At 38.6% G+C, this 27,155-nt stretch overlaps 2 protein-coding genes across 10 annotated transcripts in view; one reads left to right on the top strand and one right to left on the bottom strand.

Annotated features, from left to right (window-relative positions):
- The window catches only part of ERCC8 (ERCC excision repair 8, CSA ubiquitin ligase complex subunit), a 31,095-nt gene extending 17,146 nt beyond the window's left edge, over window positions 1-13,949 (bottom strand). For 3 of the 9 annotated variants that reach the window (XR_008463997.1, XR_008463998.1, XM_054187034.1), the window contains exons 1-7: window positions 13,827-13,949; window positions 11,658-11,753; window positions 11,413-11,514; window positions 6,225-6,348; window positions 4,584-4,665; window positions 3,902-3,970; window positions 2,255-2,321 (exon numbers count right to left, since the gene is read on the bottom strand). Coding sequence is in view for 7 of the 9 variants with exons in the window: in XM_054187034.1 (XP_054043009.1) it covers window positions 2,255-2,321; window positions 3,902-3,970; window positions 4,584-4,665; window positions 6,225-6,348; window positions 11,413-11,514; window positions 11,658-11,753; window positions 13,827-13,903 (617 nt within the window). In the remaining 2 variants the exon portion in view is untranslated. The other 6 variants (XM_054187038.1, XM_054187036.1, XM_054187037.1 and 3 more) reach the window with 6 other exon arrangements.
- Window positions 13,950-14,011: 62 nt separating this feature from the next.
- NDUFAF2 (NADH:ubiquinone oxidoreductase complex assembly factor 2) overlaps window positions 14,012-27,155 on the top strand; it is a 69,349-nt gene continuing 56,205 nt past the window's right edge. Inside the window, exon 1 of the mRNA XM_054187042.1 lies at window positions 14,012-14,264. Coding sequence (XP_054043017.1) covers window positions 14,012-14,264 — 253 coding nt within the window. The remainder of the gene's footprint in view (window positions 14,265-27,155) is intronic.

Raw genomic sequence — 27,155 nt, 5'->3', positions numbered from 1 at the left:
CAGGGTGGCACAAGGACAGAAAGACAAGCTGCTGTGATTCATTCTGGTTCCCAGGCTGCATGCTCATGCTTTGCTCACATTGTGTCTTTGCCAGCAACAAAAGCAATGATAACTGTTGGTACTAGGTACACGCTTAGACAGCAACATTGCAGGCAGTGCACTTTGTACGGCAGCTTCATGTGAGCATTTCAGTTATATACTTCTTTGTGCACCACAAGAGGCCCAGGCATAGACAGGAGGTAAATTCATAGAAAAGACTGCTTCCCGTGCACTAAGTCACCAGTGTAGATGTAGTTACTGAAACGATTTGCACAGTTCCCAGCAACTTAACTGTCCTTTTGGAGAAAAAAAAAAAATAACTCCAAAACATAAATAATTTCTCATGCCCACTGAACTAAAACAACTGCATCTCTTTGATCTACAGCTGGAAAATATACCCAATCAAACTGTTAGATAAGCAGTCTTCTAACTGAAGTACTTTTTCCTGTGCGTTCTCAAGTTAGATGAGTGCATTAATGTTGGGAATATATATAGTATACATATACGAACTGACCACAGCAAAACCACTTGTTACTCTTTACCTGTTTTGCATCTGAAAAAGTTAATAACTAGTTTGTTCTTTTGTGCCTTCCCTCCACTACAGAGTGATTCTGTTAACTTCCAAGTGGTATTCCAACTGAATATGCTGACAACACATTATTTTGCTGCAAACAAATATTCTAGGACTGTGCATAGAGATATTACTGACGCTTGAGCTGACTGTAAAATGAGCAATAAACTGCAAGCAGTTCATTGAAATATTCTTAATGAAGGCCTAGAAAGAGCTTCCTTAAAATAAAAGTGTACAGTTGTCCATTTTTGATGACGCAGTTTCTATTAGCTGATCTTTTCTAGCCAGTTCTAATGAGCAAGAAAGAGCTTATAATCTTCTCTACTGCCTGAAACTAAAGTGTGTGAAAAAGACCCAGAAACCATGTATCTTCTCTGACCATTCCAACCTCCTGCCAAAACTATAGAAGAGTTGAGCATCACATAGAGAAATTTGACATAACATGTTTCACATGCAAACCACATAAACCCCAAAAATGTATTTTCCCTGAAGTGATCAAAAGCAAATTCACAATTGTCTTGGAAAACAGTCGCATCTCCTGATACACAAGATTAATCCAGATTCTCTTTTTAAAAGTACCAGTCAGTCTCTCCTCACTACCTCTTCGTTATCTCAGTGTTACCAGTTCTTGCCCATATTTGTCTTAGCAGATGGCAAAAGTGAGTTATGTTAATAGGAACTAGTAGCCCAACTATAGTACTGAATTAAGTAATGGAGCCATAAGAAACGTGTTTAACATCCAATTATAATAAGGCAACATGACAACATAGGTAGATGCAGTTTATAGGTATGACTTTGAAGCAAAATGTTTTGAGAGATGTCAAGAAATCAATATTTAATAAGGAAGATTTGCTACTATTTCTGTCATGGAAACACAAGGAAACAATTTTTAATTTGCTAAAACAAACAAACAAATCAGACTTATAGAAAACTTCCCAACTATGCTGACCCTTTCAGAAGCTTGGCATCAGAAACCAAGGGTATACAATTCTGCTATCAACTTATTCAAAATTCACTCTTAACTTACAAAACAGCCATTCCTCTCTGCAATTCAAAAGAATAAAACATGCCAACCATGAAAATTAGAAACATCACATTGTAATCAAAAGTTAACATATGCAAACGTATAGGAAAACCAAGAGGACCCTTTAGACTGAAAAGGGCTGGAATTAAAAAAAAACAGACAACACAATCCATACTCACTGAATTACTGCAGCTTGGAAAGTTATTACCCATCGGCTAAGCTACCTGGTTTATGCTGTTCAACGTAATTGAGCACGATTAACCAGGATGGTATTTTGAGCTAAACATGTTTTACTTAGTTATAAAACAGATTAGCAATGTGCACACTAAGAAACAGTAAGAAGTAAGTATCTCTATAATGTTTGGCCATTTTCCTACACCTTTAAACGCAATTACTGTTTCAAAATTCTGTAGAATCTTCCTATAAAATAAACATCACTTGGGCAGCTCTTCAGGCTTATTTTTTTGAGACAAGATCTACAAAACTGTGAATAGGTTAAAGTAAATGATGAAGATTAACTTTAAAAGTGAATTTGAATTGTAAAAAACATGCATCATGAATACATAAAATTTAACCATCATACAATTTTAGTGCATATAATAGTACAGCAGCATCCCTACCTTGCTGTTGCCAAAATATACTCATGACGTGGTGACCAAGACACTGCAAGTACCTCTTGCCGATGACCTAAAAATTATATGAAAATGCTTATACACACCATTTTATGTAAATAACTAACAGTGAAAGTACTTAGTTCTATAGGATCCACCAATCCAGAACAATAATCTAAATTGTAATATGAATTTGAATTTTGTGAAAATATATTATTTTGGGCTAAAAGTTACTTCTCTTTCTTCCTCTTGCTCGAGTGGGATTGCAGTGAGCTGAAAGTGATACATGGAGTATTACATAAGTATAACTTCTAAAGTAATCAAAGGACTGTGAAGCGCAGGATAATGGAAAAAATCTCCATAATACAGGTACTACAGGATACACCTGGAAGGCTCAGGGCAGACACATTTATTTGGATCCATTAAGTAAACTACAGCTAAGCATTTAGCTCCATTTCAGATGCTACAGTTAGCCTATGTGAAAAATATTCATACCTTTTTTCAAGACACTACTGAGTGCTTCAATTTCTGTAAAGAATTATTTGCTTATGTTTAGTGGAGGATGTAATCTGCTTCCACTTGTTCCTCTGATATTGCACTTGAGCTAACTGTGCCAGGCTGTATACAAAGACACAACCAGCTTGCTCCTGGAAAGCACTAGCTCTTGTGTCAAAATTAGGAAGCGCTGCTGCAACTAAACTGATTCTCTCACCAGAACTATTTTTATGTCTGCAGTTGCCGGTGCTCTCAGTTCTAGAAACAGAACATTGGACCCGATTCAGTTCAGAAGGACTTAATGGCTTAAGCTCTGTATCAGATAGAAGCACCTAGGCTGCTTTTAGACTTGAGCTGGCCAGTGAAGAAACAGAGCTGCATTTCCACATTGCTGTCTGAGTTAACACTTCTCTACAGTTTCTAGATCAGATCTGGCTCTTGCCCAGCTGGTTTAAAGCATGATGACTTACCTTGTAACTGCCTTCACTTAAGCATGTGTATATACATTCATACCCCCAAAAGTAAACATTAGAAAACACCAGACATTAGGGCAAATTCTCATTAAGTGCAAAAAGTAATGGATTATGGAACAATAAATCCCTGTGTTTACTGAATTAAGTAAATGCAAAGGATTAGATACTACTCCTCTATAGCAAGTAGTATGTTGTCTGTTATACAGAAACTTCTAAACAAATTCATGCAAGCGCCTCCACAAATATTTTGTTTAAAATAGTGAAGATTTTTTTGTTTGGTGGGGTTTTTTCATTGTTTTTTTTTTTCCTTGTTTTTCTTTTGAGGTTGTTTTGTTGTGTTTTTTTTGTTTTTTTTTTTTTTTTTTTTTTTTTTTTTTAAAAAAACCAACACCCAGCACCCCATATTGAATTTCCATGAACACAAAACCAATGTCTACACTTAACCATGTAATAAATAGTAATCACTATTGATTAGCTCACAAAAATGCTAATATTTTTATTCTCCAATTCATCAGCACTAGACTAATACCAAGAAGAACCTTTTGCCACTGTGTAACTTTCACAACTGGCAATAAATAAGTCAGTCATGTTACTTACAAAGAATACATTGTATACAGTGTTTCTTTACAGGACTTGTTTTACTCAAAGTAGTTATTGTCTAACATTTATGTTTCAGACTAAAAAGTACCCTGCAGAATGTGAGAACAGGATCCAGACTTCAAGTCACAGAGCTGTACTTTGGGGCTTTTGGTACCAACTGTAACAAGAGAAACAAAGACTGCTAAAAAAATCCCCAGCATTTGAGAAAACAACAACAAAAAAATCTTAGCAATGACAAAGAAATAGAAGAAAACAGCTCATTTACTCAGAGAAATGCATTCTATTAAAAGATTGACATTTTTAGCCCAAGTAAATTTACCAAACAAAATTTAGAAACTGGGGGTAAATAGGACAGTAATTATGAACCTTAAAAATAGCTCTTAGCTCCTCTTTATTTTTTTTTGCTAAACTTAGTTAAATTATGTACATGTATGCAATACACATACACCATTATTTACACAATTTACTATGTTTGGATCTAATAACCTTCAAATGCTACCTTTTGTAATGAGAGGTAATACAATTATAGGTAGGAATTTTTATTTAGAAGGAGAATTGAAAGATGCATTATTTCAGAAGAACAAATGTGATATTCTCATCAACAACATCCGACTAACTGATACTACTTTATTTTACCAATGACCTTATGTCTTATGAAAACTCAAATTATGTAAAAATAAGACAGGGAAGAAAAAAACCCTACTGAATATTACTTGCTTGATACTGTAAGCCCAAAATACACGGGGCCTTTCTTAAAAACACATACATACCTGCTATTAAACAATGCTTTGTAGCAACTGGAGACATGTGATGGCTATACACTGTTCCCTCAAAGTGAAATACATCTGCAGGCTGATAATAAAAAGATTAAATTAATCACAGCGCAAGGATGTTATCAGAATTTAAATCCTCATTAAGTATTTTTCAAGTAACAGATACAAATAAGACTATTACAAATATTTCTATTTACATACTAACAATAACTGCTGGTTAGAAACCACATCATGCAAACATCACAAAGTAAGTGAGTCTGTTTCCAACAATAGAACAACTATGCCAGAGCTCAGAGATGACCCAAAAGAAAGACCAAGAAAATTGTCTAATCAGAAACACGAATGGAAATTATTAAAAAATTACCAAAAATTTAAAAAGCTAGCAAGAAAAAACTGTAAACAAGAAGGCTGTAATATAGAGATAGAAGTCAACAGGAAAGAGGCACTTAGACTAAATTCAGAACATCCTTGTCATTCACAAACATTACATACTATCTTCAATTCTTAAAAAAACCAAACCAAACCAAAAAACCCATACAAAATTATTAGCTCCTTTGTGAGCATTAAAAAGTAACGAAATATAATATTTGCTTTAATAACCAGTACAACTCCTTTCAGGTACATTCCTTTTGTTGCCTCACTCTAAAATATTGTATATATATAAAAGAAACCTTAAAACTATGCTGTCTGTGTTTTCAAATACACCATTTGGTGGCAGAACAGGTCAATCAATAACCCCCACATGCATACTGTCTCTTTTAAGTGATGCTCACAGAACTACCTGGAAAATGAATTGAACTTTGCGTTTATGAACAGAGTTAGTAACTGCCAACACAGCCTTCACACCTTACAAAAAAAGAGGTCAAAATTTATTCTCTATTGTGTCCCTAGGATGACAGACCTCTTTTTTTTTTTCCTAAATTCTTTCACTATGCATGAAACAACATTCAAATATCATCAATGTAAATTCATCAATACATTCACACCGAAAACGGGACAAACTGCAGTCATGAATTCATAGTTCAACAATTAGATGCAAGGATTAGTGAGGCAAAGCAACCTAAAATCCTACAGAATCTGTTTACTTTAATAACACCAGTTACATTGGTTAGCATTTTCTTAATGTTTCCTCTCATTCCTCAGCAATTTTTAGAAATGATGTCTGTAGCACTTACAACAGCATAATTTTAGACCTAATGACTTAATGCCAAGATCACCAGTCCTTCAAAAGCAGTATTTAGGCCTTGGTTACTAAAAATAATTAGCCCGCTGTCCACTACCATTACACTCAACAATCCCCAAGAATGAACTCCAGACCAGACCTTGGTGGACAAGTTTACGTAGCATAAATTCAACTAGCTGTATTCCTGTTCACAGCAAGGCAGAAAGGAATTATCCCAAGCGTTCCAAGCTCTTGTGCAGTTTAGACATTCAGGTCTTCAGAAATAGGCAGGTACACACCAAGGTATGCGTGAACGCCAGAACCACGCCACCCTGCTGCTGCACTCACAGCTCTAACAATCAGCTGGTTTTCAACCTTTTGGATGCTTGGTCCTGCTGAGCTCTGGGAGAACTGCAGATGCAAAATGAACAACATGTATACAAAGGAGCCTGCAAGCCGTAGAAATTCTCCCTTACCTGTAAAGTATTTGTATCCCATATTTTCAAGGTTTTATCAAATGAGCTGGATGTAAACATGCCAGTGTCATGAGGATACCACTGGACTGTCTCCACACTGAATCTATGTACATCAGGATGGCTCCTAAAATCAAGAAGATTACAACTGGTTAGTCTCGATAATCATCTTATAATTGCCTTGATATTCAATGACAAGTTGAAAACATAAACTTTTTTTTTAAAATTTTACTGAAGTTTTCAAGAACTAGTTGTCTTGGTGCCTCAATTTTCAATCAACCGATGTTAATTACTTTGAAGAGCCCTCATTTCAAGTAACTACAGATCATTTACCTTTTCAAAATATGGTATCTGTCGCATATCTCCAGTTAAGTCAGTCTGAGGCACAAAAGGCACTAATGTCTTTCAAAATTCTTAAATTCTACTGTTTAAAGATCTAATGTTTAAAGTGAAGTTCTAACATCAAAAGCCATTTAAGCTTGTGGAATCCCATTGTCTTAGAAATGGATCCACTAAAAAATACAATCACATATACAGTTCAAAAATTCATTATTATTAGCTTATAATTACAGCTATACAGTTATTGGAAATTCAAGTCTACTGAAGTCACCAGATAGCAATGGACTGAGTTACTAAAAGTTAATTATTTTTGCATTCAGAAATTAAAGAGGAAGAACAATATGAAACTTTTAACTCAATTATGCATAGCAACAGAATGTAGTATAATTAATAATACATTAACAGTAGTGGAAAGAAGGGACACCAGAGCCAACCTTGATAGCTCCAGTATATGATTCAACTGACCAGGCTCTGAACAATACAGGTTTCACACACCTGCTAGGCCACTCATATCTGAGCTGGATCCACATGGCTCCAGCTTCAGGGCCCAAACCTATGCTGCCAGACTCAGAAGTACCATGCTGTTGTGGGTCGGTACTGGGCAGCTAAGCACCACCACAACTGCTCTCTCACTCCTGTTCTGCAATAGGATGAGGGAGAGAATCCAAATAGCAAAGGTGAGAAAAATTGTAGGTTGAGATAAAGACATTTTAATAAGTAACAGGAAACAAAACAAAACAACCCACAAAAAAAAAAAAAAGAAAAACAAGTGATGCATAAGCAATCCCTCATCACAGGTGCCCATCCAGAACATAAGCAATCGCAACACCTGGAAAACTCCCCCCTCGGTTTTATTGCTGCACATGATGTTGTACGGTACGGAATATCAATATCCCCTTGGTCAATTTGGGTTAAGTGTCCCAGTTTTCCCTCCCAGCGTCTTGTCCACCCCAACCTACTCGCTGAGAGGGCAGAGCAAGGACCAAAGAATGACTTGACACTACGCAAATACTGTTCAGCAATAGCTAAAAGATCAGTGTGTTATCAAGACTGGTCACAAATCCAAAATATAACACCATACAAGCTACTATGAAGAAAATTAACTCCATCCCAGCCAGATGCAGTACACATGCAAAAATAGTCCAAATGGCTCCATCTGTAGCTAGTGAAAGTCTCACAAGATTTCTTCACTGCAGCTCTTACCTCTGCATTGTTCTTTCAAGTGTCCTGGCCTCCAAAGTGATAACTATTGCAGCGGTATCATTGTGTAAACGCAGATGCAGATCTTCTGTATAGACCTGTCACTACACCTAAGCTAATAAACCTTCCTGCATACTTGGGTTGCTAGAAAGTGCAGAAGATGTCTTCAAACAGATCTAGCCTGAAGCCAACACTGACAATGCTAAGGAAGAGCTATTGAGCAACTGTTGAACTTAGTTTAGTAACTCCTGCATTGTTTATCTCTGAGGCATATCCCAGAATGGCCTGTTAGTTTGCCACGGTGCCAAAAATCAACAGATTTTGTGCACTTATTTTACAGGGGGGGTCAAGCTAAAAATCTTTGGTAGCTGCATTGCCAGGAAATCAAGCCTGACTCCGCATGAACTTACTCCTGCAGAGGCACTTGTATGCACTGTGCAGAACAATCTAAACTCATGGAACTAATTATCCTGGTACAATAAATACAAGTACACAACACTGGACTGCGTCCAGCACTGCAGCAGAGCAGTCAATCCTCCCATAATCCAGAGGGTTGAGGAATGAATTAAAAAGGTCTTGAGTAGCTCTGCAGGAATCATCTTTGGTCTGGGTAGGCTTAGTAGTGGCCACATGCCATTTAGTCTGGCTTCATGTCTCAGGGCTCTATGTTATTCCCACTTCATTATATATGCAGTATTTTCCCCTGTTACTCAGATAACCCCAACCTTTTCTACCAAATAATAACACGGAATTAATTCCAGTAAGGTCACTGCCAGACAGGCAGCTTCCTAGACAGGTTTTGAGTAGGGGAGACTACCTTACACACAAGCATCAGCTATATATTAATAAAAGCTGGTACTGTTTGATTACTCCCAAATGCCAGTTTTTGCCGCAGAACAGCGTGGATCATATGAAACCATGTAAAGCTCTGTATGCTGACTGCCGGTGGAACAAGGAATGTTCTTGGTTTTTTGCAATAGTGGTCTTATATTCTACATGAGAAACATTGTGTAAATCATAGCCTACCATCAGGAATTAACTCCTCTGATGTTCTAAACTGCTGGCCCCTCAGCAGACCCAGTTCAGAGTCTATTCAGAAATAGCTTCAAAGGGCCTCTACCAAGTGCTTATACTTCAAGCAACTTTGAGACCAGAGTTACATTGTGCCCTGCAAATTAGAACACTGGCAAACTTTTGTAGCACATCATTATCATATGCTTCAAAGACAGGAGCCAGATAGTCAGATAGGAAGTGTTTCTTACTGGCAATTATAAATTAATTTATGATGTCAGGAACTCTGAATTAATCATACTGCAGTATCTGAAGCTTTATCTGTAGCTAATTTGCTACAGTAAGTATTTAAAGCATACTAGGAAGCTACATGAATACTGGGAACAAACAATAGAGGCAAAAAAACCTACTATGGTTACTGTAAGCAATAATAATAATAGGCCTACCATTTAAAACATTGTATCACACAAAATCAGATTCTACTAGTACAATTTATGCCTTTACTCAACTGAGAAATAATAAAAGATTCAACTATGCAAATTAACATCTATTCAAGAAACAGACTACCGACTATGTTGTCCTGCTTTCATCTGGGATAGAGTTAATTTTCTTACCAGCAGCTGGTATACTGCTATGTTTTGGATTTCGGATGAGAATAATGTTGATAACACACTAATGTTTTAGTTATTGCTGAGCAGTCAAGGACTTCTTCAGCTTCCCACAGAAGCAGAGAGGGAGCATGGACAGGACAACTGACCTGAGCTTGCCAAAGGAATGTTCCGTACCATAGATGTCATGTGCAGCATATAAATGGAGGCTGGCTGGGGGACAGGTATCAGGGATCACTGCCTGGGGACGAGCTGGGTGTTGGTCAGTGGGTGGTGAGCAACTACACTGTACATCACTAGTTTTGTATATTCTTTTATTATTATTATAATATTCCTTTGCTGTCTTATTAAACTGTCTTTATCTCAACCCAAGAGTTTTACCTTTTTTTTTTTTTCCAGTTCTCCCCATCCCACCAGGGGTGGGAGGAGGTGTGAGCTGCATGGTGTTTAGTTACCAGCTGGGGTTAAACCATAAAATATGCTAATAAACAGAATTTTTAAGTATGGAATATTTCTACTGACCTAACTGAAGTAAATGATGGCATGATTTTAGCACAGATTTGCCAGGTTTTATGCTGTGTCTTCTCAGCATTTATTTCTTCAGTTTGCTGTATCTGTTTCAGAATTCATTTCAGTTTTGAGATTTGGGGATGTATAGTCATTACTTGTGCTTAATTACAATTTTAATTAATTTTGTTCAAGAAGTCCCAGCCATCAACACTTACCAAATGCAGCTTACTTGCAGTAGATTCTGTTCCTACCCGTTTGTTTTGATGCATGTTCTATTACCCTTTTTCTTTCTTATGGTCCAAGATACCATTTAGGCCTTTTATTGTTACAAATCTTCTGTTCCTGTCGATCTTACTCATGAAGCTCTTAGACCTCAAATAATTTGAAGACTGAGAGAAAATAAGGGGAAATGTAGCTACTAATCTTTTACGTAGTAGGATGTATCTTATTATGAGTCTTCAGATAAAGTTCTAACCTACTAGATACCCTTACTATCTGAACACAAGGAAAAAACAGCTTTTGCTAGAAGATGTAATGCCCACAATGGACAAATTTATACTGCCTCAGGGAAAGCCTGACAAATCAATACAGGCTTTGAGTCTTTATATAGTTTACACACAGTACAGTAGTATCCTGCTCTTCAGAAAAATATGCCCCATTCTTGTCAGTAACACATCTGTCTTCATTCAAACCTGTTCTTAACAAGTGATGTATTAATGACTCCTGTGCTTAGTGAACACATGGTGACCTTAAAATAGCTATTAGTAAAACTGGGAGAAGGGAGAGGGGAAATAAAACCAACAACTGCAAATCTGTGTTAAGATTTTTTTTTCGTATCAGATGAGCAGGGTTATGCAAAGATAATTTTCCTTTTGCTTATACACATATTTATTCAAAGAGCCTCCATATATAGTACATATATTTGTGGGATAAAAGGAATATTTCTACAGCTGTCCCAAAATTACTTTCTCATAGTAACTGGCATAGAGTCAGAAAATTTCAACATGAAACAATAAGACAACTTACAGGTGAGAAACTGTAACCTGGAAGAGGGTTGGGGTTTTTTTTGGTCTTTTTTTCTGATGTTAAAACATGAGATTGGGGTACTAACTCTGACTTTTTCACGGTGTCCACAACAACACAAGCCTCTCTACTTTACTTTCCACATGAGTACAATTAATATCTTCCATTTTAACTTTTGAAATGCCAAAGATCTGCCCAAATAATATCAGAGAGTCATTGTACATATATCGTAACTGTTAAGAGTACACAAATCAAGAAAAAAACAGTTAGTGTCTGCCACTTAGTAAAACACATAAACCCTCACAAAGTTTCTTGGCTCTTTTTTTTTTTTTTGGCATGCTAGAAACCATAATGCATCATGCTAGCCTTCAAAGACTTCTGGCACTATTTTCTACAGTCTTTTTATCCTAGTAATAAGAACACACATTAATTTTTGAGTTTAATGCTAGTCACAGAAGAGACATCACTATGAACTTTTAATAGAATTTTTGAGTACCTACCTTCCCACAGAGCAAAGTGCTCTACACGTGTAATTTGGTTTTCTGCTCAAGTTTTCGAGGTCGTAGAGTACAATAACACCATCTGATCCACCGGATAACATGCTGAAAGTGTTAATAAAGCACAGAAGTTACAACATGCATGATCTCAGTATGCTCAATATCATCAACATCAAGAAAATAAATCCATAGTACCAAACCCAGGGAAGCACTCATATATGTTTTTAGAAACTAAACTGTATACTTACTATCTTCCCTCAACAGGCTCAATATCAAGGGTGTTGATACCACTCCCATGTATTCTTTCCACATCTCTATCTTTATTTAGCTCCAAGCTTAGAACCCTTAGAACAACAATAACAAAAAGGAAAAAAAAGAGAAACAGAGATATGAAGAATAAGAACAACAGAATTGTAGAACGTTACTATGTAGATCTGAACAGCTCAAACCATAGTTTCGGACTTCCTCAATGCATTTAACCCACGCCCATCATTTTTTGCAAAACTAGACTTGCAGGCACGATACAGGGCTGGAAATAAGTCCTGTGAAATTGGCAGAAAAAAATATTTTATTTTTTACATTGTTTGGAAGTTAAGAGGGAAATAAATATGTAAAATGTGCTCAGAAAAAATAGCAAAACTGCATTTGGGGTTAACGTAAGAAACAAAACCTGGGATGTAATTTGAAAACATCGAGCAAAAGAAATATTAAGAAGCAGTTGTTGTAGTCTTAACAAATACTAGTTACTTGGAAGCTTCATCATGTACCATCCTTCCAAGCTTCATCCTACTTGGAACTACAGACACCTAGTGGTCAAATTAATTTAGTTTAACAAATTACAGTGTTGCCTTTAAGGAAACGTTAGCATGTTATGTTTTCTGTAACATTAAATAAAAACTATGCTATCCACATTACGAAGCTTCCAAGACAAACTTTTCTGAGCTGCAATTAGTATCTTGTACTACTTAGTAGTAGGCTGTATCTTTAAATATGCTAATATTACATAGTAAAAAAAAAAAAAAAAAAAAAAAAAAAGAGACTGATTTTACTTAAACAGCACTACCTGATATAAAATTAGCTTTATAAGATGATCAGAGCTTCCTACAGCACTACTTTGTAAAAACCACTGTAACTAAGTAGATAACTGAGAGGCTGTAACGCAGTGTGCACCTACGTATCTTCAGCTTGAGTGGCCAAAACCTTGATGTGAGAAGCTTAGGCTGTTATAGGCAGACGCTGTCTGTAGGCGTGCTTCAAAAGGAGCAAGTCATTTAAGCTCTTTTAAAAGATATGAAATAAAATTATGCAAGAATTCACACAGAATAACAATTTTGATGCATACAAGATACCTAGTTTAAAACTTTTGAGCTCAAGATTGAATATTAGCGAAGCAATAAATCCCCCAAAGAAAATGTTTTAAAACATATGACTTTAAAATGTAGTTATAAAAACAATCTACAGAAGACTATAGATTACTTCCTATTAAAGTAAAAATTAAAATGTTTATTAAGGGAAATGTTAGGTAGACAGCTGTCTAAGTAGCAACGTAAATCCTGCCCACTATGCTTCCATTCTTAACACTGAATGCTACAGGAGTGCTGAGGGCACAGAAAGGATGTGATCGTGTTGTCAAAATGCACACAGGAAGGAGCTGCCTAAATCACCAAAATTCATTTCAGTTTTAAACAGACTCTTCACAATGATACAGCCCCAAAAGCTGTTAAGTCACCATCACAAATCCTTCCTGGTGATGGAGTTGTGTGCGCAACTGAGCTGAGGATGGCTTTATTCGATTTATCTTTAAATACAGCTACAAACCCGATTATCTGATAACGAACATGTATTATGAAATTATGACCTTCATCAGGAACATTAATAAGCCTCTCTATGCAGTCACCACTTTCCACAAAAGCTGTTGGGAACCCAGCAAAGCCACCACGTCCAATTCTTCTGCAAGCAGGCCAGGTTTGGGAAGAGGGAGGACGAAGAGATGCAGGCACAGAGGCATCACATAGATCTCATTTCTTCGCAAAGCGGAACGCAGCCGCATGCAAATTACTGACACCGTTGAGACGGAGGGAAGTTTATTGCCCTGTGCCCGCTCAGCCCCCAAAACACCGCTACGCCGCGCACCCCAGGGGTGCCCGTCCGCACGCGTACACAAACCCCCCCACGGGAGCTCCCAGACAGGCGGGAGCCTCTACCGGGGCGCCCAGGCCGGGCCCACCACTCCCGGCTCCTCCGGGAGCAGCGGCCGGGCAGCGCTCCGCTCTCTCGTCTGGAGCGGCCTCAGGCCCCGCTCGGGTCAGGCGTGGGCTCCCCAGCGGGAGGGAACGAGGCGCGGCCGTTCCAGGGCCTATCCCCCGCAGCCCCGCCCCGGTCCGGCCCGGCCCCAGCTCCCCACCGGTCCCCGCTACCTCCGCGTGGACTCGGCCCGGCGCAGCCGCACTGGATCGTCGAGCCCGGCCTGACGAGCCGAAATGAACCCCAGCATGGCGCGACCGCCGAGCCGGTCCACACCGCTCCGCCATCTTGGGCCAGGAGAGGCCGGGATTGGCTCGGCTCAGGCCAGCCTCCACCAGTAGCGAGCGGCGTTGCTGGCATGCCCACCCCGGTGGCGGGGCGGAGCGGGGTCGGGCAGGCTGGGGGGCGTCGGGCGTCTGTCTCTCTGTCTGTCTGTCTCTCAGTCAGTCGACGGCGACCTTGGCGGTGGCCCTGCGTTACCGCCATGGGCCGGCCCTGGCAGGCGCTGCGCGCCTTGCGCCTGCGGCTCCTGGGGCCCGAGAAGGAGCTGGTGGGCACCGACCAGTTCGGCAACAAGTACTACCGGGTGCCCAAGCATGAGACCCGCGCAGGTAGGCACGGGGGGCCGCCCGCCCCGGAGGGGCGAGGGGCGGCCTGGCGGGGCCGGGGGCTGAAGTCGCTGAGCTCCCAGCGTGGTCGGTGACCGCGTTGGCGCTGCCTGCAGGCAGCCGGGGCGGTTCGGCCGCTGCTCCTGCTGCTGCCCCTTTGCGAAAAAAGAGCGGCTTCTCGGCGAAGGAAAGGGCGCAGCTGCTGCGGGGACAGAGGGGATGGAGGGTGGGCCCGTTCTGGGCGGCTGCCTTCGAAAAGCACGCTCAGATTCTCCTTAGGCAGATGCTCTAATGGAAGAAAAGACCTCAGGCCGGTCATCAAAAGGTTTTAAAGTGTAGCTGTCACCCTGTGGTGGGTAGTTAGGCAGCAATAAATAAATTGACTTTTCTTGGTAATTCTGAGCACTTCTGCATATGTTTTTAAACAAATTCCCGTACGTATGTTTACTGCACGCCTGAGGAAAAAGCCGTTTTGTAGGTTTCTGCCTGTGTTCCAGGAGCCTGGGTGCTCTTATAGCATGTCCTCACATCATTCTCTACAGACGCTATGCTTATGCTGCACAGCTGTGTATAATTTTTTGAAGGCAGCTTCCCTGAAGGCATCTAGGTTGACATGCTATAATATTTTACAGTCTTCTTTCATCTCCCTGCACAGGCGTGTTTGCCTGCTTGCTGTACTCCACATGTTTTGTATGACCGCATCAACTAGAGCACCCCCAGGCTGTGGAGACGTTCTGATTGATGTTCTTCAGAGTACCATTTCTTCAGAGTACAAGAAGAAACAGAAAGTCTGAGGCTGTGCAGTCGCTTAAGTCAATACCCTTCCTAAAAGGAAGGGAGGGAAGGGGCGCACACCTTCCCTTCAGAAACATGTAATGTCTTCTGGAGTTATTTTGCCTTCAGGGCAGTTCCCCTGACCTGTTTTGCTGTGCAACTTCATGATCAACTGCCAGTGACTTAAAGCAGGTCTGCTCAGTCAAGTGTTTGGGAAGAAGGTGTGAACACCCTTTTGTCAGCAGTGTATTTTTCCTCTGGGTTAATATGACAGTGTAGCACTTCCAGGCTTTCTGCATCTTCCTTTCAGCTTTTGCTCTGCTCCCTGGTGGGTGTACAACAGGGTGTACAAAAAGCTGTGTCTTTTAGTATACAGGAAGCAGTAAAATCTCCAGTCAAATTTCTTGTCATTGCTGCAGCGTCAGTCCTTATTTACCAGTAAAAATGACTTGTTTTATCAGAAAAACTGGCAGTCTTTTTCTCGGTATTTGAATTTATGCTGGCATGTCTTTCTCAGTGAAAGCTCTCTGCTGAAACTTTAAGGCTGATCTCTGTATTTAGAATTTAATTATACAGTAATTGTAGTGCTAGTAAGAGGGCAGGGGAGGTGCTATTGAACTCAGCAGGAGCACAGTATAAGAGGCTTTTAAAGTTAGTAATAAATTGAAATAGTTGTACCTAAGAACATATAGTGGTAGCCTTTATGTTTCCTAGTTTTTCTTCAGATGAACTGTAGGAATAGTGTATAAGAGTATAACTTCAGAGGTGAAGTTGCACTGATTTTGCTTTGAGCAGGGAGGGCTAGCTGTTAAGTGATCTGCAGTTGCAACTCTGGCTGAAGTCAGTGAGAACAGCACTTCTGTAAACCTTAAGGCTCTGGCACACTGAGCCGATTTTAGTGATAGAGATGACACAGTGCAGGTCTACTGAGTTGTCAGTACTCCACTATTACTGTATTTTCCTCTCTTAGTCTTCCACTTGTTTTACTTTCTTTGTCTTGATACATTGAAAATTCTGCACCACCAACTTGCACTGATGCAATATTTTACTGCCACCAAAAGGGAGAGATCTTCTCTTCCCTGTATTTTCTTTCTCTCTGCTGCTAACTTTTCATTATCATTTATTTGATCTTCCTGTAGAAAACTTGAAATAGAAAAATGGATTAAAATTACTTGATGAAGAATAAATTGCAAGCCAGAACTGGCATAGAAGTGGGAATGACGAGGATGACCTAGTAGATAGCACAGGGTTCTACAAGATGTCTTGAAACAAAGTGAAAAGCTAGAACTTTTACAGAATCTCTAACATTTCCTAACCATATTCACCTCAGTTTTCGTCTGCCTTCTAATAATTTGCTATTAAGCTTTTTAATTCCTCTGGGAAAAATTGTGTATTTAAAAAAAATATTAAAAAGCAGAATAAGAAAAAAAATCTGGCAGAGGGCTAATGTTTTATTCACTCTTCCCAAGCTTCTCTTCTATCTTTGGAATGAAAGTAAGGGAAGGGTTGTTATAATTTAGCTTTACAAACTGAAATTTGAGATGCCTAATGGTAATACCACATCTTCCACAAATATGTTCATTCACAGTCAGTTAATTCTCCCTTATTGTCCTTTTTTATGTAACTAGACAACAGGAGAGTGCATATGAAAAATACTACTATTAGAATTCTGTGTGAAAATACTGCTTTTGAAAATTCTGTTTTCTGTTTAATTTACTTACATGTATTTGACACTGCACTAACTCTGGCTTAAAACCTAACCTCGTGGCATCAGCAGAATGAAAGTGTTCTTAGAGAAGTAAGCAAGACTTCCCTACACAAAGAAAAAATGGATCGTGAAACTTTTTCATGAATGTGTTCAAACTTTGGTTTTTATTCTGTTGATTTGTTCTGTGTTATATTAATTGATGGAACTCACTGTTACAATGAGACATGCTTGACCATGAGATGGAACATTAAGAAGGGAAGGAAGTAAGTAGAATGAAAATATCTTACTTCAGGAGAACGGCCTTCAATAAATTCAGAAAACAGATAGGAGAGATCTTGTGAATGTCTAAGAAGAATAAATGAAAAAGTATGTGGGACAATTCGTGCCTGTACTTTCTCCAACTGTTAAAGGCACAAGTACAAAATTACCCTAACGTGGATGAAGGTTAAGAGGTATAGCAATAAATTAACCTGGCTAAATCATGAGTTTTAAGTGACCTCAAAGACAAAACACGGCCATGAGTTAGGTTAACTGGCTCAGGTGCTGAAAAAATAGAGGAACAAGTAGTAACTTATAAGTATATTCAAAACGTAGTGAGTGAAAACTGATGTGAAATTGTTAGTTTGACAAGATAGGTTCTTCTGAAAATTGTTTTCTGAGTGGACAATACTTTGATGTATTTTAGACATTTTTTTGTGCAAAATTTAAGACCTGTGGGTTATGAATTTGCTGTGTGGGTGCATGGCAGGTTTGGAAACTGTTCTTCGAATAGTCAGAAATGTTACCCTCTCAGCTGGAGGGAAGTATCTAGAGGGATCCACCAGCTGGCTGTCGAAGTTCAGAACTACTTGAAGTTTTTATTAGTGATTTGAATGAAGAACAAGAAAGTATTTTTATTACATTTGCAGGTCAAACTGCGCAGGAGGAAACTGGGAGTAGCTGTGAGCATCTTATGGCAGATGAACTGTCATACGATTCAACAGAGGTATCAGCTGGGATAAATCATGCGTATTTCTAAACAAAAAGCGTATAATTTGGTGGTTAAAGGTGTCTGAGAACATGTCTCTACGCAACTGACATTTTCTGTAGTACAGCATCTATCATATTGGTACTGTTACAAATTTAATTTCAGTATTATCTTAATTTGGATACCCATTTTCTCCCTCCATTTCCAACTTACAGACCGTTACCCACTTTCCTTGCAAAACAGACTTCCTCATGAGTGTTTATTATTATTATTATTTTAAGTACAGTCTTCCCTGAACGTAGCCAGCCTCTTGCGGCAGTCTCTTGTTATTTTGGATTACTTGAATGTAGGAGCTTCTGTGTCTGTTAAATTTCCCCACGCACTGGTGACTCATTTCCACTGTAATTTGTGCTTTTACTTTTGTGGATGGCAGTCCTTGTGGTGTCAGCAGAGAAAAGATAACTAGGTTTGATCTATTCCAGAGCAGGAAAGTATGTCAGTCCTCCCACAGGTTTGTATTACTTTGTGGCTGAGGATAAGTCAGTTAATTCTGTTGCTGGGGAAGTGAACACAGGTGGTTGCACAGGTGGTAACTAACTGGCTCTCACAACATTTTTGCAGAGCATCCTGTCCTGGTTACGGTTGTGTACAAGAGGGTCACACCAAGACTTGCAGGCTTTTAAAACTTGTGAAGAAGTTTAAAGATATGGGATTGGGAAGGAAATTTATTTTAGTTTATAGAAACTAAAATGTACACATGCAGAAAATTTCTGAAGCTCAGTTTTTAAAGAAACTAGGAATTTAAAAGTGCTGAGGAAGCAATGCTCTCTTTTTAAGTATTGGAGAGCATTATTTGTTGTACATGAGGAAAATCTGCAGCATATATAGTTCATATCCTACCCTGTATCCTAGCCATATAGAGACCAGCGCAGGATGGGAACAACACTGGAAAGAAAATGAATTGTTGAGGAGCCCTTGTAGAGACACTCAACTGTTCTATACAGATTCTACTGCAGGGTCACTGCAGTGTGTCTGCAGCATGCTTTGCTGCCCTACGGATCTGGGGAGGACTGAGTAGCTCTAGCACAGTGCCGGGCCTGATGTGCTTTATCCCTTTGTACTGTACTCCAGCAAATAAGCTCTTGGAGAAAGAGAGTGCAGAACAGACAACTGCTGCTTTCTCCTTCATGTCTTGGATATGGTAGCTCTATCAGGACCAGGCTGGCCCTTGTTTTGGGCCAGTAGAGAGATCCCACCTTCAGGTAGAGGTGAGAATGAATGGTGTAGGTAGTATTTATGTCTTCTCCTCTTCAAGTAAAAGCTGACTGACAACTTTCTCTTGGCTTGCCCTGGTCTTTTGCACGGGTTTAGAGTAGAGATACACGGAGCCTATGATGCAAAGATTTCATGTTTACTTTCAGTTGTGAATTGCTCTCCCCTACAGTCAATCCAGAGTCCAAGACACTCTTGGACCCTGGGGCCTTGTCTGGAGTAGTAGGAGCAGATCAGTGGATCCAAGTGGTTGTTGTTAATTTTCCTCACATCTCCAGTGTATGTGATTCAGAGAGTTTACTTCAGATTAAATTTAGTCTATTTCCCAGGACTGAACATCTACAATACATGTAATTTGAAGATCTCAAAAAGGTAAAAATTGTTTGGTAAGTGCTGTAGGTATGGCTTTCATGTTGCCTTGGCACTTAATATCCTGTTAATTTTTGAAATGTTTTGTAAGTGAGGATTTCTGCTTAAAAAAAAGCAAGTTGTGCACACAGAAACTACTTTGAGATCCAAATCAGCATGTGGTAAATAGAAGCAGCATGGGATTCACTACAAAATCACAGTTGCTTTGACTCAAGTCGCTACTGTAAACATAGGTCTCACAGATATCCTAAACTCTGGGATGCCCAGGTCAAACTCAAGATGTAGCAACTGTACCTTGAGACCACCTTTACATGTTTGTAGTCACAGGGAAGTTATCTTGCATTACTGATTTTGACTGTCTCTGAATAATTGGGTTATTAGAAGAAGAGCTAGCAACTTGAACGTATTCCATTGTGATGTAGGGGATCGTTGTGGAGATTTAAGCAGCAGTATCAATTGTGCAAAGGTGCTGCAAAACATAAAAGGTGTTTTGCCTTATTTTAAAAAGGTCTAATGAATAATGGCAAAAAGATACGAGCTTGCAAAGGTATCATAGTTCTCCTGGGTGAATATAGAAAGGATTGGCAGTTTGTCAAGGAAGGGAAGAAAAATTTAAAACTCAGCTGTTTAAGTCTGGTTGTGTTAATTCTCTTGAAAGAGAGAAAGTGAACATTGGAAGTCCCTAGACTAAGAATAAGAAGTTAGTAGATTCAGTGAAAAATGTAATTGCTAGAAATAGAAAAGCAGTTAAGAAAAATTTGAGAGGAAAGACCCTGAAAAAGAAACTGTCTGCCCACAGGAATATAATAATAATTCAGAATCAGAGTAGTTAATTTTCTGAAAACAGGGAACTTCAGACATGGTGGGGCTGAAGGTTCATTGTTTAATGTTTATCAGGGACTTCTATTTTCAAGTGGGAAGATACTATCATCTTCAAAGTCAAGTCAAACCTTCAGCGCTATGGTAAGGTAGGATCATTTGGAAGAAAAGATGACTTTGTATTTAATGACATTTTGCAAATGGTATATTTTTACAAGATTACCTTAAAGTGATGACAGTGATTAAATAGTACAGCTGTACTATGCTTGTCATGAGAGGAACATCCAGCATAACTCATTAACTCTGAGATGACTCTTCAGTTGCCAGTTCTGAAACTGTGTGATAGAAGATGGGAATAGACAGTTGGCTAGTGGTGATTGATGACTCATTTCATTATCTCAGACAAATATTTCACTAAACAGACTAGATTTATCAATGTAATGCATTTATTTTTCTTATTGTGTAACATATTGTCAGGGCATTGCCACAGCTTTGCTACATGATGAATTGTTCTTGCTGCAGAACATGGAGTGATGCTTAAAATGTTCATATTTTTTTAATTACAAAACAAATTCCTCATACAGTTTATATATTTGTTAAAGCCAGATATATCTTACAGGAAATAGCTGAGTCCATTGAAAATAATTTATAAAGACTCTTAATAACCAATTTATTAAAAAATGCAGGAAGATAAGAGACACTAAATATTTAAGGTCTAGCATATGTTTTTCATCTTTTCTAAAGACTGATTAATGAGCAGCTTATATTTAAACTTTTTCGATATCTTCATTTGTACTCTCATCTGTTATAATGATTAAAAGTTAAAATGAGCACTCTGTGAAATACCAGAATATGCAAGTTTTTTGTAAGAACAGTAGGTCAGCAACAAGAGGGTAGTTTCTTTTAAAGATTGGATATTGGTGCTAAAAGCATAGCTCAAGTTTTAAGGTTCCCTTTGGGGAAAGAGCAGACTCAGGTTTAACTTGATTTGGAGCTGCAGCTTACCAGGAGCAGCTGGAAAAAGCCTGAAGCATTCTGTATAGGATAGGTTTTTATATGTTACATAAACTCTGCATGAGGGACATATGTGGACAGAGCCTGTGACAATACGAATTTTAAGAAGGAAACTGGCAAGCTAAACGTGTTTCTCAGTACTCTTATAAATACCATCGGAAACAAAAGTAGCATTACCACGTTTCAGTTGTAAATTCTGTTGCTAATAATTGAGCGTAAGCACTGACTTCTGTGGGAAACATTTTGTTCATGTGAAATGCCTGCTCATGTTTGCATAAAAGGCCTGTATTTTGTGAATTCTTTCCTCAACAAACCAGAAATGTGCAAATAAAAAAGAATCTGTACAGGGAAAATACAGTAAGTACTCAATTGCGTGAAACATGTAGGATGTCCCGAATCTTATTGAATCCAGACCTCAATAGAAATATATACATTTTTTTATGAAAGTTAGAAAAATTTTTGATTCTGTTGAAATTAAAGGAATCCTCTGTGATTGTTTTTGTTGCTACTTGTTTTCTGTTTTAGAGTGGCCTGTTGCCTTCCTGTGCATCAGAAGTGTAAAGTAGAATTTCTACTTTTCAAAATTTGCTATAAAATAAAATTTTATATTGAAGACTAGACTGGAACATTCCTGTAATGCTTCATAGTGAATAGGACAGAGTTGGAAGGAACATCTTCTCTCCAAAGCATATCTTCTGAGGTTAGAGCTATGGTTTTCTTTTGACTCTGAATTTTACTTTTCTCACTAACAGAAATGAAGTCTGAGGAAGAGGCAGAAACTGATTCTGATTGTATGAAGCATTCATAAACTGATTATCAAGTGCTGGAAATAATTGTACAGAATATTGCTGAACATTAAAAAAAGTTTTGCAAGCTAGCTTTTCAAGTGTTGGTGGAATGCTAATAAACTCATTTTAGGTTTATATATCTAATGTAAAGATACTAAGGAAACACAGAATTTGAATTTTGACTAGTGAATACGAAGACTTAATTATTTTGGATATGGAAATAAGTGTATTGAGAAAGTGTGGTTTGGTTTTTTTTCACGTAGGGAGTTGTTATTCAGATGTATCCTCCCGCATCCAGTAGTAGCCGCCAGTTAAAGGTTAGTCCAGATGGTGGCAGTGTTGTTTCGGAAACAGTTCATACTGTCAGCTCGCTGAATATTCCTTTCGGGTGAGATTTCATAACAGAGAAACCTAGCTCTAAAATATTTGTGTGTATGTGTGTTTGTACAGAAATAAAACTTGTATTGCAGACTGGCAGCTTCTAGGACAGTAATTCTGAAATGACAAAATAGCTTTTCAGTCTGAGTGATACATTATTGCACTGTGAAGAGCTTCACTGCAGATTATAAAAGCATTAATATTTGAAAACTAGTGTTTGTTTTGGGTGTAGTGATATGTTTTTCCTTCAGCTGCCAGAAGTGAACTGGCAACAGGCATGGTATGTTAATCTCGCTGACTTGAAAACCAGGAATAGCAATAAGTAGTCATTTGGACAGGCAATAACTTGCATGTTATCTGTTGCTATGGCCAGATTTGGTCTTCAGTGTGTGTATGTATATTAAACTGGGATGCTGATCTTGTTGAATTTTGCCGGCTAGTATTGAGTTTTATATGCTGTACATTTGTTACTTTTAATTATTATGGGTTTGGTTTGAGAACCTGTTTTGATTCTTTCAGTGCAGGTGTGGGGGGAGATGATGGTTTGGGGTCTTTTTTTGAGGTCTGTTTGATGGCCAAAAAATCAGATAGTAAAAAAATAAAAATAAAAATAAATTAATTTCCTTGTGTTAATAGCTTTCTTCTACTGTGTATGGGGAAAGAAACAGTACAGTACTGGGTAGATACATGTTTTTAATAGGTGGAAAAATCTTAGCTGATGTTATTAATCATGCTGATTTAAAGAGCTGCCACCGGGAGGGTTCAGAATAACAGCCCTTTTGGTGATTGTTACAAACACGTTTCATTAAGCCTATCTTTTCTATGAGTTAAAGTAAGCGTGGGGTACCTGTGCTGCGTTGGTGAAGTTGCTTGCACTTTGTTTTCCTACCTGTATATTAAAAAGTGATTTGACTCACCACTACATCATTCTATTTTAAGTTAGCACAGGTGAGCCTGTTGTGGGTTCACAGTGGCAGATGGAGGACAAGTTGTCCCAAAAATAGAACTTTGTTGCTTTCCTATAAAAGTGTCAGTCATCTTGCCCCTGTATTTCATCCCACGTGATCACTAGAGCTATGACTGTGTTGCAAACATGATCATTATCAATCAGGATTGTCAGCATGTCTTCATACCTACTTTATGGCTGAATTCTCTCGTTTTCAGTTTCATTACCCTGAAATACAAGGAGAATTCAACTTATTTTTCTGATTCCAGAGGAGGAAGAAAATCAAACATTAAGATGTATAAGAAGAATGAATCAGCTACTTTGTATAAAACTTTAGGGTTTGAAATTGTATTGGCAAACTAAAGAACAGATTTAACATAGAAGAGACTTGAAGTGTTTCTGTAGCTGGTCAGGAAACATTTTTCTAACAAGTCTGTATAATTAATTTCAGCTCATTATTTATATCAGTGGGCTAACAAGATTATAAATACTGCTTTGTTAATTGTGATTGTCATGTGAAAATTTTCAACGTCCACTTTTGCTGGTACCTTATTTGGTATATGTATTTTTTTAGAAACTGTTTATTACTGTAAAATAAGACTAGAAAGAAAATGAGAGCATTTAAATAAAAGTGGTGGGTACACATTAGTATTTTAACAGAGAAGATAGAATAGAAGGATAAAGAGCTGAACAAAAAAGTGCAGTTGAGAAACCAGAGTAAAAGAGAGGTTAAATAAAAGGAGCTGAGGAAGGTTGGCATGCTACCCTGTGGGCCACTGTAACCTTTGCAGTTTCTCCTGAAGAATAGAGGAGGTGGTAAGGAATTAGGTTTTTCTGCTTTGTACAATAAGTTTTTTGTGGTTTTTATAGATCTTTGAAATACCAAAGAAAGTTTCTGTAAGAGGCTTGATCGTTTTAAGGTCAGATTTGCAAAGATAAGAATTGCTTTGCTTTGAGGAGAGGGAAGAATCTGTTTCATGCTCTGCCTCTGGGTACAGGAGTTGCACAGAAAGGAAGAACACCTAAAAATGACTGTGACAGGTTGAGGGAATGGAAGTGATGAAATAGGGAGGTTAAGATCTTAATTTCTAGGTGTCCCTTGTTTATGGCCATGTGCATATGAAACACAACATGTTATAATTTCATTCTTGAAGTGAGGAATAAGTTGACTAGCCTCCTCTGTCTAGATGATAAGGAGGCACCATTAAGGGGAACTGCAGTCAGTGTGAATTTTGTTTCTGATGAGGAGAGGTCAAAGAAAGGGTGGATTCTGGCATATTTCTGCAGGCAGTGGTCAGCGCTGTGGGAGTTGAAAAAGTCACAAGCTTTGGAACTCATGAAGTACCTGAATTCATTGGTGCTGTGTACCTGTAGAAGCGATATTGAACTCAAGGGTGAGGAAAAGTTGGTCCACAAAACTGTAACCAGAAAAGTAGAATGGAAAGATATATAGCACTATGCAGCGGGATGTCCCCTGCAAAGCCTGGGGAGCACTCTGAAGATCCTAGCCACAGCAGACTTTAATCTAGCAGAACTAGTGTCCTCGAAAGAAGGTCACATCCAGTCACTGATGTCCAGAAAGAAAGTGAAAATGGATCTCAGTGAGAGTGGCTTCACCTCGGCCAAAAATGTTCTTGCAGTTGATAGAGAGAATGGGTGAGTGCAACTATGTAAAGGTTCATTGCTTGCCTGTTACAGTGTTTGTACAGGGGTGTTCTTTGGAAGCATATTGGAAGAAAAGGCCCGTTTGGCACATATGTGCTTCTGCATGTAGTAGCCTGTCTACATTGGCTTGAGTTTTATTTCAGTCTTACAGCAGAACTTCCTATAATGCAGAATTTCCAAACACCATAGTTTCTTAAGCAACTAAGACTTCCCACACCCTCAATAATAGCTATGTATTGCCACCAGTCATATGTTTGCTCCTTTGTAAGAAGGCGGCAGAAAGGTCCAGGACATAAATTGAAGCTTTTCTTCTAGTGCTCTGGAATAATTGTTTTGTTTCTACTGAAGAATCTTAAATTAAGATGATCTAACAAGGCAGCTTAGAATAGCAGGATGCAACGAGTGTTTCCCAGCCTCACGGTTCTGCCCACTCCTTTTTCACCTTTATCCATAAATGGTATTCACGTTTTTTCTCTTTTTGTTTTTGCTTAGTGTATATCAGTGACTCGTTGTTATGGTCAAGAATGCTCAAATTTAACAACTGTAACAGGAAGTTATACTGTGTAGTGAAGAAATTAAGAGAAATTAATTGAGCTCAGTTGCTCTTTCATATATTGTTGTGTAGAAAACTAAATGCATCTCCCAACCCCTTTAGGTTAGAAGTATTATTTATCATATTTTGCCATCTGGATCAGGATGCACCACTCCAAAGGCTGATAGCAGCCAAGGTGGGGTTCTGCCTGAAGCAGGGGAGGAATTCACTCAGGAGCATAGTTCATGTTTGATTAGTATAAAGGTTAATCACATAGGATGATAATGAAATTAAAAACTGCATTGTTAAACTTAAGTGAGCTGGACTGTTGGTATTGTTTCTCTGAATGTATGGAGCATAATAGAGGAACTGAACGTCTTCGTCATTGAACATCATCAGTACAATAAATTGGCATTCAGAGAAGACTTCCTTTTGTAGCCTGCTGGCTGCTTCTGCTCCTGTAATGCAGCCTGGGTGATTAAGAATTGAGCAAGGGGGAAATAAGGTTCTCAGTCATGCGGAGTGGCAAAATCTGTGGCTTGCAGTAGGATTGCAGGCAGTTATCTCAAGCAGATGCATCCAGAAACAGGGTACTAAAGGAACACTTGTTTAGCTCCCATGACCAAACAGATCACAAAAGATATTTTTTTTTTAAAAAGAAATGGAAAAACATTTAGAAGGCACAGCTTACAGTAGCAATGTGTGTGGAATAAATGTGCAATTTTAAAAGAACTTCAAGGATAGTTGTTTAAGATAAGCCACGTTTTTGGTAGTTCTTGTGAGGGTGTTGTGCCGTGGTTCTGTCTGCTTTGTCCCTGGATCGCTACTTTACTTTAGATTGTCTTGCATCAGGTATTGTCTCATTGGTGGTTCTGTGCCCTTACTCACGGTGATCCTTGCAACTACTTTTTCAGACCAGCATGGAGCTAGGGCACAGCAAGTTCAGTGTTAGCTCAATTTGTTCACATCTAGAAACGTTTCTTGTTCCCCTATCAACAAGCATTCATTTTGTGTTGAAAGAAATGAAAAAAAAAAAAAAGCCTAGTGAAGAAGAGCTTCATACTGTACAAGAACTGTGAAAGGTTCGGGTGGAGCAAGATAGAAGCCTCAGAGCTGGTTATTAGCAGGAGATGCCACAAATACTGTTTCAGTATCTGTTTAGCCATCGGATGTTACCTACTTGTACTTCAGAATTTCACCTTTTTTTGCAGTTCTTGCGAAATACCTACTGAGAGTTCTGTGTGTAAATGTCTATTTAATTTAATGCATGTGGCATGAATTGGTGTTTAAACTGATTTAAAAACACAAACTGTAAATACTTGATCTAAGCAATATGCTGGAAACTCTGGACTCTAAAATTGCCAAAAAATAATCTGTTCATGGTTCCATTTTCTGCAAAACTACCTGTCTATAGTAAAGTTATCATCCTGGTTTATTTCCATGATAAAGTAAATCTCTGATCTGAGGGTTAGTAGAAGCTAGTATTTGTGTCAAAAAAAGGCAGAGGTGTCCTCTTCTACATCTGGCTGCTCATGTTTACTTTCTAACATTGGCCTCTCCCTCTTTCTCACTACAAGTGTTTGTGCAGCCTTGTGCTGGGTCTGTCATCTGTCTGACCTAGTGCACTTCCGTTTTTCAGCAAGAGTAGTTACCTGGTCTGGT

Source organism: Rissa tridactyla, chromosome Z (assembly GCF_028500815.1).
Source record: "Rissa tridactyla isolate bRisTri1 chromosome Z, bRisTri1.patW.cur.20221130, whole genome shotgun sequence".
NCBI classification, from domain to species: domain Eukaryota; kingdom Metazoa; phylum Chordata; class Aves; order Charadriiformes; family Laridae; genus Rissa; species Rissa tridactyla.
The sequence above is the reverse complement of the archived record's forward strand: the minus strand, read 5'-3'. Positions and strand labels throughout refer to the sequence as shown.